Below are 16,177 nucleotides of genomic sequence, written 5' to 3'. Positions count from 1 at the left end.
ACATGATATGTATTTTATTATGTTACAACTGTGTACAAAAATTTATTATCCTATGCCTAAACGCTATCAAGTTATCATCCGGAAACCGTTTAACTGTTCCGGTTCGTTCATTGTGACCTTGACCTTTGACATTCTGACTCAAAGTCAAGCTTGACCTGTATTTTATGATGTTACACCTATATACCAAAATTTATGATCTTTGGCCTAAGCATTCTTAAGTTATCGTCCAGAAACCGTTTAACTGTTCCGGGTCATTGTGACCTTGACCTTTGACCTACTGACCTCAAAGTCGAACTTGACCTGTATCTTATAATGTTACATCTGTGTACCCAAAATTATAAAAATCTGTCAAGCCTTTCATGAGTTATTTTCAAGAAACAAACAATGAAAACCAACGGACGGACCGACAATTTCACTTCCTCCTCCTCCTCCACCTTTCCGACCCCCCCCCCCCCCCCCCCCCCCCCCACCAAAACCCCAACTTCGTTTTGTGGGGATATAATAAAATTAAATTTGCTAGTAGCATTGTAGCATTAACAATTGTTAAACAACTACTGTTATCGCCAACGACAATAAAATAGCTACCAGCATTAAAACAGTAAATCTGAAACTACAACTGACAATAACAGGAGTATCACTCCTACCATTGTTTACAGAAATACTATTGTAGGCAGTAATATTAATCGTTGCTTTGGGTGTTGTTATTGCAAGTGTACTGATTCCGTTCCATTCCGCAGCATATATTAAGACTGCATAATTAAACAATGGCCTAAATTGTTCTAATCCGGATTAGTGTTAAAGATATATAAGGTTTGGTGTTGAAAATGGTATGGCATGCTTAGTAGAAGCTGACTTTAGTGGTAGAAAATATCAATATAGCTATCTAAAGGAGCATGTTTCTAGATGTATATTATATCAAAACATTTAAAGTTACTCACAACAGTAAGAGTAGTATTTTAATCATTTTCATTTTCCAACAAGTTTGATATAGGATGTACTGTAAAATGTAAACTTTAGTAAATGTTAGATATTGGTATAAACGCATTGAAGAATGTTGAGTCTCTCCATTATTACAAAAACCTTACAACGAGTAACTCCTTTCTCAAAGCTTGTTTAGTTAGTTTATACGTCAATACGTTTGTACCAATATGTGTGTACCAATAGTCAATTTCAAAACACCTATAGTTTATTGATTTTTGAGAGAAAAAATAAGTCGCCAAAATATGTGAGCTAGTCGTTTTCAGATAAGAACGTATCTGAAATTATCAACCGATACATGACTACACGAGTTTCTTTTTTTTAATAAATAATTACTAACTATGATACACTGAATTCATTGTTTTTATTATTATTATTATTATTATTATTACATTTGTACTATTATTATTTGCTAACATGAAAGTACCTCCTAATTTACTCCTAATTTACATAATCTGACATAAAACTGGAGATGTGCTCTTATAAGATAATTATTCTGTTACATGCTATAAGCAGTTAATAGTTTTTTCTAAGCAGTTACTGGTTAGTTCTAATGCATGTACTTTACATGAGTAACTGAAAACAGCCATAAACATATGAACACATTAACTTTATTGTGTATTAATATTTTTCATTTTATTTCACAAATGTCACAACCGACTGGGGTGGTAGGTTATTGTACTGGTAATGTTTGGCATCTATATCTAGAGAAAAGGTTGCGGACTTGCTGGAATTTGGGTTAGAAACCACAATGACGGTGGTCCCATCTGTGTTTACGAATGCTGCCGTTCGAAGATCATCCCAGCTAACATAGTTCGATTCTAACCGTACTGCACCGGGTTTCACGAACTTGCTCATGTGTGCCAGGGCATAGTATTCGGCATTCTTGTTGTAGTAATTATTCTGAACTGTAATGACACCACGACAATCATTACAGCCACCAAGATTTGCTACCTGAAAGTATATTTATACCAAATCAAAATCGTTGGTAAAACATTGTGAGTCGAGCATGAAACATATAGTAATAGCAAAATGTTTGATATAATTCCATCCACCAATCTACAGATAAATATCATTGAAAACAGGTACATTTCAAATTAACAAAAAAATCACTAGGTCACATGTCATAATGTCCTTGACCAACAACAAAAGTGTTGAAGATTTGATAATGATTAATCAGTTTAAAAACAAGTCATGGAAAAACAAACTTGACAGGTTAAACAAGCTTTAAATCAACCATACTGATGTTCGAATTTTGAAAATGATTTCGAAATTCAGTTTTATAACCTGGTCCTAGGTTCAGATTAAATCTTTAGTTTTCTAAATTTCCGATTTCGAAAAGCTATACACATACATGTACGATAGAACAAATGCATATAGCTTGTGTGTTAATATATTAAGGAAGCTATGTATCAGCTAATGTTAAGAGATTGTATTTCTAAGCAGTATAAAGAGTCGTCGTCAAAAGTTGTGGATAAAAATATAGTCATCGTACGAGAAAATAGGACTGGATGACAAGTAACCAAGTTGTAATTATACAAAAGTGATACCAAAAATAAATAAGAGCAACTGAAGGTATTTTAGATCTTATGACGTTCTGATCCGCTCTGATGCTTTACCTTTGGTCCGTGATTTTGATCCAAAGCGATATTCCATAGCAGAACACTCTTGGCCCAATTTCTTGTTTGTCCAATAAAGATTATTCTCGTGTCCCAAGTTAGAATACTGGCAAAATTCGTATCCCAGGACCCTCCGGATATTTCGGAAAAGTACATACCTTTAAATAAGTCAACAGAAGTCATAACTTAAAACATTTCTGGAAAGTCCTAAAATAAATATATATGTAAAGGAATTTTATTTGCATATAACAATAAATTTATGAAATATAGTTGTATTTGTGCCTAGTAACAGTACTTTACAAAATGGAAATTGAAAGCATATTAATTAATATATGTAAAAATGTCCAACTCACCAACATCTGAAAGTTTTCCATGGAATACGCCTGGCGCGTCGTGTCTTCCAGAATAGCCATGCCATGCCACACCAGACACATATTGTTTTGTATTCCCTTAAAGAATCACCACAACACTATTGAAACACTGACACTGCTTCTTGCGTACAATATGTGTTAAATTAAACCGGTGCTGAAAATATTGTTTCCACTGAAAACCCATTTTAAAGTATCAACTATGGATAACATACACGATATCTCGTAGTGTTTTACATAATGACTGAACATAAAAATATCAGTTGACTGAGAAAAAGTCTTTCTTCATATTATAAAGACATGTTGAAACAACTTCCTATGCAAAATGACTGGGGACACAATAATACACTTTACTACTAGTTATGCCTCAATTCAAAACTATATTTAAGAAAGATTCCCCTGCTCTAATCATACCCATCAAACAAAACATTAAACGTACCAACCGTAATATTTGAAAAAATAGTACATGTTAATGCCGTGACTATTAAAAAAAAGCTTGAAATGACAAACAAAGGTAAAACTGATATAAAGCATACAAAAATAATTACCATCGCTTATAACCTGTTCTGGATACCAAGAATCTGACCAGTTATGATCGAAGACAAGAATCTTGGTGTGTATGTTTCGTTGTCTAAACAAAGGTCCTAAATGATCCCTAATGAATGCCTGCTGTTGGCCAGCACTCATTTTCATAGTGGGGTAGTCATTACGTGAAAGAAGCGGTTCATTCTGGAGAGTCAGTGATTCGATAGTGATGCCTTCCGCTTTGTACGCCTCTATAAATTTGACAAAATACTGGGCATATGTTTGCCAGTAGTTCCAGCTATCAACAAAATCTCCCCCATTCAGATTGCGATTATTCTTCATCCAAGCTGGTGCCGACCAAGGAGTGGCCATTATTTTTAGCGTCGGGTTGATGGACAAGGCCTCTTTAATTACTGGTATGACAAATGCACGATCTTTATCGATACTGAATTGGTTGAGACTGAAATCAGTTTGTCCATTCGGGATATCGTTATAGGTGTAGGGCTGAACAGCGTTCAAATCTGAGCATCCCATTGGAAGACGGATGTAACTTACACCTGCAATAAGAAACTTGGGTTTTTACAAACAAACACATACGGTCTTAGTAAAGTAAATAATGCATTGTAAACATCATAGCATAAATTATGTAGAAATGAATCAAATGAAACCAGACCACCGAGGGATGCTTGTTAGATATGTGCTATATAATATTGATGTGCAGATAAAATATTTAACTTTTTTTTTTTAACTTGATAAAGTAACTTTTTAAATCCTTAAAGTGCATTCAAAATGTATGCGAATTGTAATACCGAGATCATTATCTCCATTTCCAAATAAATCTTGCAAAATCTGCTGCCTGACGGGACTATGGTAAATAACGTAAGCTGCAGAGTTTGTCAAAGCAGCGCCAAATCCATCTATAGTTTGTCTACGTTTTCTTCTGTCTACCCATACGCTGTAGCCATTATGCGATGACGTCACTCGACATGGTGCTTCATGGGACAGTTTCTTGGACTGGTCCCCGGTCGTCAGATACACTTGATATTCGTCATTACCATTTGCAATATTGAAAAATATGCAGGAGATCAGTGCTACCAAAACTACAAAAGAAGAAAAAGAACTGGAAATAGAATTGTTAGGGACTGCAATAGATTTTATAGATCTTTTTTTTTACGAGAAAGACATAATTGACTATAGCCAGACATGGTCCTCTAGCAATGATTTAAGAAGTCTGTCCTAAGAATGTATCATAGGACATCAATTAAAAAGGTATTACCAGCATGTAGCAGTATGCAGTAAGCCCGGAATTTAATTACTAGGGAACGTCGGCAACTAAACGTATGTACAAGTAGTTAAAGAAAAACTGTTATTTGCGGGCACGAAACGCTTATAAGAGAAAAAAACAGGAAAACGTTGGATTACATTTAAAAAAAAAAACAACGATATTGTGTCTATTTCTGCATAAAATGAAATATTTTTATAATACCAGAAATGAATAAAGAAAAATATATCGTAAAATGTAAACAGTACACAATTAAATTAAGACATAAAGAGCGGATAAATAAAAATGTTGTGACAGTGATTATGCCTTCAATTTCAATAGTGACGTCACCTTATTTGTTTAAAGATGATAGGTTAGAATATTACACATTATTTAACGTAGAAGATAGCTTTCAAATAACTGTGACACGTCTAAGCATATGAAAATGAATTTTTACCACTGTTCATCATTCTTGATAAAATATTAATCAATTTTACATACGGTACAATGCCGTCCATATTTAATGCAAAACACCTCATTCCTGCAGCAATATTTTTAAAATCTGTGAGAAAAGGGACCTTCCATTCTCCCAGAACTGCTTAAAAACAAAGAAAACACAAATCCTAAATGAAACAGAAAAGACATACCTGTTCCAATGTTACTGACGTCAAGCCAGTTTGGTTTTGTCCTTTAAATTGGCAATGAAAACTAAACAGTTTTAAATACTTACAAATTAAATGAAATTTTACCTATTGTCGACTTCATATTTACAGCATGTCAGAGTTGTGCCTGTCTTATCTTACTAGGTTCATTATGTATATATACTAGACAGTCGGCCTATATAGGATAATTTTAAAATATTTTCACCAGAGGTCAATATCTAGCTTAATGTTAATTATAAGAAAATAAAAGACAAACAAATCAATAATACACAAACAACACATATATGTATTCAACAACACATATATGACAATAAAAATACCACTTATTGATATAATAATTTGTTTATCAAGATATCTTAAATATCAGCACGATGTTTGGTATTATACTTTCTACAATCGGAGACTATCAGAATCAACATGTGATCATTTTGTAGTCTGTGCAGCATATATTACTACTGTGAAATTGCTTAATTCTAGGGAGAGATAATCTATTTAAAAATGTTTTTTAAAACTTGTTTTTGGTATTTTTCTGATGTAAGAGGTGAAGTGATTGTAGAGATGTATCAATTACCTTCAGTAAGTTCATTTTCCCTGTAGATATCTGACAGCTGTTAGGTTAAGAGGAAAGACTTTCGTCTTTACCATAAAACATTTTATTCGCATTTGGCCAGGATATGTATTTTGAGTATGACTTGCTGTAATTTATATATGACTTCAATCTAACCACACCTGTGTGATTTATTCAAAAGATACTTCTCGGGGTTTTGTATAAAATAGACGGATCGTGTAAGAAATTTTCTTAGTTCCCTAGATAACCATGGTAACAACGTTGTAGCGTAGTAACCTTAAGCAAATTCTTTGTATGTCAGACGAACTCGTATATATACTGGGCGTCATTGAAAAGTTACCACTTAATATATACCTCTACTTTTATACAATATCGACGTCACATTTTCATGGTCTGTGCGCGATCTATTTCTCATAGACCCTGTCTGATCATGTCTCCTAACCCATTTCATGACTGTCATGTGCGAACAGCATATACGACGTGCAATTTCATGATATGAAAGTTCGGCGTCAACCATGCCAATGGCCTGATGTTTTTAAACGTATTCCTTTTAGTCTGTCTGAAGTGCGATGAATGATTTGCGATAGAATTTTCGTACATGTCGACATTGCTCGAAAAAAGTCATTTTGAACGTGCAGCCCGTGCCTCAAATGGAGTTAATCGAATTTGACAAATTTTTACACCAGTGACGTCTCAGTTGCGTCAAAAATGTAGTCATGTTATGTTTTTAACACAGTTCAATGCGATTTTTAAAATATAGGGCCATTAGGGTGATAACATTTCAGTGACGCTGAGTATATTTTGTTCGCAGGTCTATTGTATAGATACGAGTAAATAATCTTTGGGTATATATTAGGTAGCAGGGTACACTTAGATTCGAACATTTTGGGCACGTGCAGGCTTACATGTAGCGAGTATTGCACCTCCTTAATGAGCAGAATCAGGGTGGCCATTTTATAAATTGTATGCATGTTTGTACTTTAATTAATGACAAGATCAGGTGTCTCATACAAGAATACAGAAAGTTATCAAAACGAAAGTTTTACACCATCCGTTAAAAAAAAAAACATCATTTTTTTTATCAATTTTGCACTTTTTTGCCTGCAATAATCCCGTTGCAGGAACAATGTCCAATTTTATCGCATTTCTCAATTTGATAGTCCCTACTGAACTACAGGATATAAATGGAATGGAGGCCATCCATCTCGTTTTTTTTTTTTTTTTTTTTTTTGTTTTTTTCACAAAATAGCAAAATTGTTCCCGTGTATCAATCAACAAGCATGAAGCCCTTCTATGATTTGAATTTCCCGCGCCAAGGAGACTCATCGATTCATACAAAGCTAGCAGCAGTTTGTTTTACAACTGACATCAGAATTTTATATGCATCGGCTGTTTAAATGTTCTAAAGAATTAACAGTCATTATATCTCACTTTAATTTACAGACATCCAAAATCACGAAGTTCTAATTATTACAAATATTGACGGGGTCAAATTCGAAGTGTACCCTGCTACCTTAGATTTGCCTATTATCTGTTCACCAAGAACCGTACGGCATGCATATATATAGCAAAAGATTTTATAGATGCAATAATGTAAAAGTATATTGCTTAGAAGAGTCAGTTTTAACAAACAGTTTATTGTAAGGAAATATGATACAATTGTACAGTAGAGATAAAATGCATGTGCATTTTTATCAGTTTAAAGGAGTATTTGTTTTGCTCTGATAACTGTTTATAGTGTCCGCAATCTGAAGGGCGTTGTTATTGTCTGTCTAAAGTTCATGACGTATTTAGGAACCGGATATTTTTATTTCTGAATTACAGTACGAGCTTCTAAGATTTTAAAGAATTAGGTCAGCCTCTGTTATTCCAGCCAGGGTTTTATTTTTTTAAATAGTGATAACAGTCTAGTTACGTATATGCCATATTACATTCTATGATACTTTGCCGCAGTAAAGAGCTGCAATTAGCCCTGCATCTGGACATTTTGTGCAGTTTTCCAAGGGAGATGCTGAGTTTTTATATCATTTTTTTTTTCAGAGAAAGGAATGGTAAAATGTCTATTTTAAAGACCGTTTATTATAACATTGTTAATGTCTAGGAGAAAACATATAACATTTGTTCGATGTGCATTCGTATCTTCTCTACCACATTTATTTTACTACCCGAAATTATATACATGAAACATCTGCAATATTCACAGTTTACTATGTTTATTTGTAAATTTCAGATATGATTACACTCACATAGGCTATATTGATTATAGGTGCATATAATACTGCAAACAACAAGTTCTACATTCTCACTTATATATAAAAGACATTATCAATATTTGGCAAAGTATGGCCACTCCATTGAAAAATTATAATAGAAATCAGTCCACGGCTACTAAACGCTAGCGCCACCACCAAATTGTGGTGATAAGGAAAAGAGCTATCGACATTTCCGTGGTGCAGCTATCGCCCGTTTCTACTTGTAAACACGTGACTAAAATTTATATTTTATCTAATATTTTTATTGATAGATTTTTTTTTCGGAAATCGGAGAATGTAGTTCCGTGTAACAACACCTTTACTATAGGTTGGTTGTAATTTCATTAAAATATTATACAAATTGTGGTGCCAGGAGCTTTTCTCCCGAATCTGACAGTGGCACATTTTCATATCGGCCAGTATTCGAACACCATTCCGATGAATAGACACACTATATGAACATACCTGCGCATACAAATAGTGTAGAAATAATAAATAATTATATACGCACACACCATGAATAGTAGGATCTCGGGTCAGAAGAAATATACCAGGATTTTTAAAAGTGGTGGCGCTATAACTCTCGTGGTGGCGCTATACAATAGTGGTGGCGCTGTTGCGGCATTCAATGATACGAACTGCTGACGCATCCGGAACAAAACAAACACCAATATTCTCTGATTGGTATTTTTCCTGCAAGGAATTATGTTATTAAAGAAAGAAAAACACGACCATAGTTTATTTACCTTTATGAAACCAAGAAAAAAAAGAACAAAATACTCACATACCCTTCGGACTCTTGTAGCCAAAGTTAATATTTTCCTTTGTTTAAAATGTTAATGTACTTACAGTAGAATTATTTCTAACCTTTAAATATTCTACTTAAATACAAACGTAAGTGTACTTTTAATTCAGGTCAAGAAAAATAGATGCAAACATTTATTTCAAACATAGATTTGTGTCTAGGAAATAATTTGAAGATAGTGTAGAATTTTTTTATTATTAAATTCAGATTCCGACAGTTACTTTCCTTTGTTTTAATACGTCGTTTGCATGTCATTGTAAACAAAAGACGTTACTTTCACAATTCTTTCTGAAAAGTGGGTACAATACATTTTCAATTCCAATCGATTAAAATATGAGTAATCAACAGACCTTACATGTACAATCTTTTAAAGCGTATTGGACTTGGAGAAACTGTATTTTGTTGAGTAACGTAATTTAGGTATAGCGTAGGATAGGTTGATAACATCGATTATTCTTGCATAAAACCTTTGTTTTTTGCCGATTTTGGGCATGCACAAACAGGGAAAAAAACGTGTACAAACAAGGAGATTCTCGTGAGCACGCGCTGTTGGTGAACGTTTTGAATATGCTGTTGTGGGTCCAACGTAAGCAAATTATGGATCCCGAATCAATTTTGGCCGAAGTCGAAAGGTCCGAGATTTATGAAATCTTTTCATCTGCATATTTATTAAAAATATCATTTTTCAACCTAACTTTACTTTAACTTGTAATAAGCGCTACCTCTCTTGATACGCGACTGAATTGACGTTCCTTATTATTGTATTATTACGCGTATTAGACTCAAAGTAAGTTTACACGCCGCGATTTAATCCCTGAAAATGATAGGCAAACAACAATTTACAAAAATACAATTTCGTTTTCCAAATTAATTTGAGTCGAGAAAGTTGACATGCTAACTTTAAATCTTACACTAAAACTTTTAAAAAATGTTTGTGTCTACTTTACACATCTATGCAGTCTACTGATGCAGTGATGGTGTGTAATGTAAAGCATAAACATGACGAAGCGTAAAGTTCGAAGGATTTTTCCACAGTTAATGAACATTTGATGAACAGAAGGTATTTATTATGTATTTTTCAATTTATTTGTAGATCTCACCAACCATGTTTGAGTTTATAAATCCAATCTAAGTTGATTATATCGATGTTGGAAAAATTCAAATTTTTGTGTTTATGAAACTTTATCAAACTTTGATCGCGATGGGGTGGGGTGCAAAGCAAAATTTTCTAGTTATAGGCCTAGAGATTTCATTCTTAACAACATGAAGAATATAGGTATTGATACCAGTTTCTATTAAACGATAATATTTACATTTAAAAAGCGTAAGGGGCAGACTATTAATTTAAACCAAGCAGAATTGTGTTCTGTCGGCACCTCACCTGCAAATTGTGTAAAGACACGATGCCGTGTAGGGTTATGAATATGCCCTTTTCTCATAATTCCGAGCCTCTAAAGCTAAAGTTCCTACCGATATATCGGAAAAAGGGGAAGTCATGCTTATTTTACATATGTTTAATATTAAAGAAATTACCACAACAAGAATGTCCGTTCGACATGTATAAAATACGCACTGTTTCTGTATGCCCTGGAAATGCATAAATAAAACATGTGTCCATAACAACCTGAAACGGCCGACTTCGATCGGCTAATGTCAGCTGGATAGTCTTGTTTTTTCGATATTTCCAGCACTTAAGTTGTGTTTTATGCAAGAATAGCGATAACACATGTTTGTTTCGTGAAACAACATCTGCAGAATCCCTCGGGCTATGTTGGTGCACTCGCCCTACGGGCTCGTGCACCAACCAATCCCTTGGGATTCTGCAGATGTTGTTACACAAAAAAACGTGCGTTAACCCTACATTGTAGAAATTTCCGTGGCCCGACAGACAGACAAACTTACATACATTTCATATGTTTTCTTGTTTTTATGATATAAGGAAAAGTAGTAATGAATCAGTTTTAAGGTGTGAATTAGAAAACTAATTTTCACAAAAATGCTGTCTCAAATATAAAATGATTTTAAAGATACTGTAATCTTAAAATTTTACTACTAGAAGACGTGAGGGGTGTTACATAAATTCATGCACGACCAAACTGAGTCTGCTGTCATGTTTGTCGGTTTCAGTCCTTGCTTCCAAAGAATCTTTTCACAAAATTTATCACATTGTAAAGGTAAATGATAATTTTAAGTGGCACCACTCAAGCAAATTGAAAGATGCACGTATTTACATTGTAACAGACAGAAATTCTACAATTAATTAAAGTCCTCGATTCCAACAACCATATAAAGCTCCGCTGTCGGATTTTCATACATTAAAATTGAATACATTAGCCACTAATCATATACAACAGCGCCACCACTACTGTATAGCGCCATCACTAGAGTGATAGCGCCACCACTTCTGAAAATAGTGGTGTTGTTCCTTTTTACTGTGTTTATAGTAATTCTTTGGTGTGATGGAATACGTATAATTCATTTCTACACCATTTTCATGAGCAGGTATGTTCTTACAGTGTGTCTCTTCATCGGAATGGTGTTCGAATACTGACCGATATGAAAATGTGCCACTGTCAAATTCGGGAGAAAAGCTCCTGGCACCACAATTTGCATAATATTTTAATGAAATTACAACCAACCTATAGTAAAGGTGTTGTTACACGGAACTACATTCACCGATTTCCGAAAAAAAATCTATCAATAAAAATATTAGATAAAATATAAAATTTAGTCACGTGTTTACAAGTAGAAACGGGCGATAGCTGCACCACGGAAATGTCGATAGCTCTTTTCCTTATCACCACAATTTGGTGGTGGCGCTAGCGTTTAGTAGCCGTGCAGTCGACCGGGAGGAAACCAGACGCGCCCGTAAAGCACCACATCATTACTCCACGGTTGGCTGCGGAAGCAATAATCAGCGCCACACGAACGCAAGGGATACCACAGTACACCAAAGTAAATTAAACATTCCCCATAACTCAACGGTTGGCTGTCAAAGTAATGAGGAATATTTAGCGGACTAACGGAGCAAGGCAACTTACTGTAATTCTAAGCAAGGCAAATACTATAATGAGCCAGGCTACAGTACACCACAGTAAATTAAACATTCCCCAATAACTCGACGGTTGATTGCCGAAGTAATGAGGAATATTTAGCAGACCAACGGAGCATGGCAACGTACTGTAATTCTAAGCAAGGCAAATACTATAATGAGCAAGGCTATGACATAAGCAAGGTTATGACACATTTAAGCGTGGCTAGTCAGATATTGCCAAGGCACTAGAGCAATACATTTTACACTGTAACACCCATACTATGACAACGTTCGAAAGCACGCCCGATCGCCCCCGCGGTCGACATAATTTTTCTCGGCCCTTAATATATTAGGAGTGACATAAGTTTAAAGATAACAATGATTAACTGGAATTTTAAATGAAGTCTAAATAAATCACTATCTGTATAACTTAAAATGTCTTTTGGTCCTCAATCAATAACTTGGATTTCTCATCATCAACCATCTGGAAAAAATGTTAATACCAAATTCGATTTGTCTGTTTCACGATTGATTTGTAGCCCAGGAATCCGTTCAGTTCCGTATCTATGTAAGATACCTGGATTCTGTTCACTTCCTATGATAGCATCCAACGGCAGCATATCATCTGTAACATAAGTACTTCACAGAACAGTCAGATTGCAATAACAGAATTTAAAATGCAATAATATGATTCATTTTAGAATAAAAACAGAAATTTTATTATTGAGGTGTGGCGGATGGGCAATTTAACATCGGGCTGAAACGCTAGCCAGTACACCTTAAATTCAACTGTTAATATTGCACGTGATCTAGAGTTAATTTAACGCTTGAGTGGTTCCCAGACGCTAAGGTGTTCATCATTAATCTATTGTGTTGAGACAGGTTACCAATAAAATATAAAACTGGATGACTTGACAGCAACGATAGTTTCTAGTTTACACACCTAGCATCAAGATAACCATTAATTTCGGGAGAAAATAAATGTAATTATTTTTAGGCAGTATCAACTTGACAGGTCACCAATCATTTCCAAAGACTCTTAACTTTAATCGCATTTTTGCAATATTTCAGTAATCTATGTGTCATTGCCGTCGTTCTTCTCAAAACAAACTTTCTGGTCATATAACAAAAATATACATTATATGTTCCCATCCGCGCAGTCTGGGCAAGATCCATGCTGTTCGCTTTCAAAGTCTATTGCAATTAGATAAACCGTTGGCGAACAGCATTGATCCTGACCAGACTGCCCGGATGCACAGACTGGTTTGGATCCTTGCTGGTCGCAAATGCACTATGTTGGTTTTCTCATGGTGCTGTTCAATTATCATATCATTGATAACATAAACATGTATATGATCAAAGGTGGGGATCTAACTTTAATGAGGATGGGGTTATTGCAAAATGATGACATGTGCTAAGCTTATATCTGTTTGCATTATATGACAGATCTTTAGAATTGTATAAAGAATAACAACATGCGTATTATGTATGTATGTCATAAAAGAGAAAAGAAAATAATTCATTTAAAGATGTTTTTTCACAATTATTTCTAGCGGACAGATTTTTCCATAACTTTGCATATTTATAGATTGATGTTTCACAAGTTAAAATAAAAAATAAAAGTGATAGGTACCCGTGCTTCTTTTTTCAATAATATTCAAAGTTCATTAAGAACACCAAATATGTATTTTTGTCTGAAGAAACAATACATACATGTCATAATAAAATAAGTGCAAACAGCTTTTTACTTTAAAATTCACTCTGATGTTACTATTTTTGCATCACAATTAATAAAACCACTACAAATATGCATAAAATATCAACATATAGTTATATTTACACAGGAAAAATACTTTTGAAAGATTTCGAAAGTATCTGAAACTGACGTAAACACAAAGTATTTCCTAAAGATATGAGATAGATAGCGAACAGAATTTTACCAATTTTTGTATTATGTAAGCTAGAACTAGAACAAAAAATACTTAATCAAGAAAACAATATCAACCCGTGCTTGTTTCCAAGAAAAATTAAAAAATGTTCACTCCTTCCACAAAAGTATTTTTTTCATTACCCCCACCCACCTAAACTTATGAACATTTTTTTTTCTTTCGCAACAAATTGCACAGTGTTATAAACAGTTTCATAAATTTTCTTACTCACATGCTGAATAATACTCCTTTAAGGTTTCATGCTTCTAGGCCAAATACTTTTTTAGATACGTGCTACACAAGCTTTCATGGCATTTATATATATATTTGACTAAGTCAAGGGACATAAATCTTTTTTTTTACTGAGTAAAACCTCAAATAAAAGCACTGGTGCACAACTTCGCATGCTGAATTTAATTCTTGTATGGTTTCATGGCTCTAAGACATATACTTTCTGAGGTACACGCGACACAAATTTTTATGCTCTTTATGTACATTTTGACTGTCAGGGGCCATAACTCTGGTCTTACTACGTAAAATTGGGGAAGAGGCACAAAAAGTATAACGACATCTTTAGCAAGTCACATTTGAACTTGAAGTAGATAGATCTACGTTGAAATTTTCTGGATTTTTTTGTGACTTTGTGTCGGCTGAATCGTTACTCGACGAAATAGTAGGACTTTGTTGTCCACAATGTATTCGATTCGAGCAAGATAATTTCTTGAACACGAACTTCCTACGACTACTCCTACCATAAAACACCATCACTTTTAAAGGTAAAATATGCACGACCTATATTGTCAGTATATACGATATTTTTAGCGCAAGTGCGCTGCATATCCGACAATTATGCACCTTCGGATCCTTAAATAATTACAGTGGTTATCGCTTGCTGCGCGATTAAGTTGCGCACAAAATATTGTGATGAACTCCTTTAAAAAAGAATTACAGTTTGAAGTAGGCGGGTCTTAAAGCCCCAACATTTACTACCCTGGCAGTAAGTTTTGTAGGAGGAGCCTATCAAATAACAACGCTACTCTAGGCTGTCTGTTAGCTAAAAATAGCTCACTTTAAATGATTCACAGGCAGATGTAAACAATGGTCCGTTGAAGAAGAAATTTGAACTAGTTTGCATGTTTTGATGGTAAACAACTATTATTATCCATATTGTGCATCCATATCAGTATCAATCCTATGAAAAATTGAGTCAAGACTAGCATTCCTGATTTTTAATCTTGTTTATGTAAATTTAACAATGAAACTCAAAATCAAACATTCATTTAACTAAAATTATCATTGCTGGCTGGTCCATAAAACATTTTTATGATATGACATATAAAAATAAAACTGTAGAAATGACTATGATATTCTATTTGGTTTAAAAATTCGAAATTACTTTCTGGAGAAGTTTTGCAATGCACTCTAGCTTGGTGTTGATTCCATTGATACGAAGCCTTCTGACGATCAGGTTTGTTGATAAAATTAACCACGTGGAAATTGTTTACATTCTCTGTTCCTCTAGGGTTCATGACCTCATTAGCTCCTCCCGGCAAATTCAAATTTTTGGCAGTTAGGTTTAAATAATTTTTTGAAACTATACTTCACGGCTACTAAACGCTAGCGCCACCACCAAATTGTGGTGATAAGGAAAAGAGCTATCGACATTTCCGTGGTGCAGCTATCGCCCGTTTCTACTTGTAAACACGTGACTAAATTTTATATTTTATCTAATATTTTTATTGATAGATTTTTTTTCGGAAATCGGTGAATGTAGTTCCGTGTAGCAACACCTTTACTATAGGTTGGTTGTAATTTCATTAAAATATTATGCAAATTGTGGTGCCAGGAGCTTTTCTCCCGAATTTGACAGTGGCACATTTTCATATCGGTCAGTATTCGAACACCATTCCGATGAAGAGACACACTGTAAGAACATACCTGCTCATGAAAATGGTGTAGAAATGAATTATACGTATTCCATCACACCAAAGAATTACTATAAACACAGTAAAAAGGAACAACACCACTATTTTCAGAAGTGGTGGCGCTATCACTCTAGTGATGGCGCTATACAGTAGTGGTGGCGCTGTTGTATATGATTAGTGGCTAATGTATTCAATTTTAATGTATGAAAATCCGACAGCGGAGCTTTATATGGTTGTTGGAATCGAGGACTT

The 16,177-nt window shown here is 34.4% G+C and overlaps 1 protein-coding gene across 1 annotated transcript; it reads right to left on the bottom strand.

The window, feature by feature from the left end:
- Positions 1 to 1,569: 1,569 nt before the first annotated feature.
- LOC123525833 (uncharacterized) lies at positions 1,570 to 5,589 on the bottom strand. Its single transcript, XM_053539915.1, has 6 exons — positions 5,501 to 5,589; positions 4,300 to 4,590; positions 3,514 to 4,047; positions 2,951 to 3,046; positions 2,598 to 2,755; positions 1,570 to 1,932 (listed from the first exon to the last, which is right to left on the bottom strand). Exons 1-6 carry the CDS (start codon positions 5,514 to 5,516, stop codon positions 1,615 to 1,617), a joined length of 1,413 nt encoding a protein of 470 aa, XP_053395890.1. The 5' UTR covers positions 5,517 to 5,589; the 3' UTR covers positions 1,570 to 1,614.
- Between the last annotated feature and the right edge of the window lie 10,588 nt (positions 5,590 to 16,177).

Source organism: Mercenaria mercenaria, chromosome 3, assembly GCF_021730395.1.
Source record: "Mercenaria mercenaria strain notata chromosome 3, MADL_Memer_1, whole genome shotgun sequence".
In the NCBI taxonomy this organism is placed as follows: Eukaryota; Metazoa; Mollusca; class Bivalvia; order Venerida; family Veneridae; genus Mercenaria; species Mercenaria mercenaria.
The sequence above is the reverse complement of the archived record's forward strand: the minus strand, read 5'-3'. Positions and strand labels throughout refer to the sequence as shown.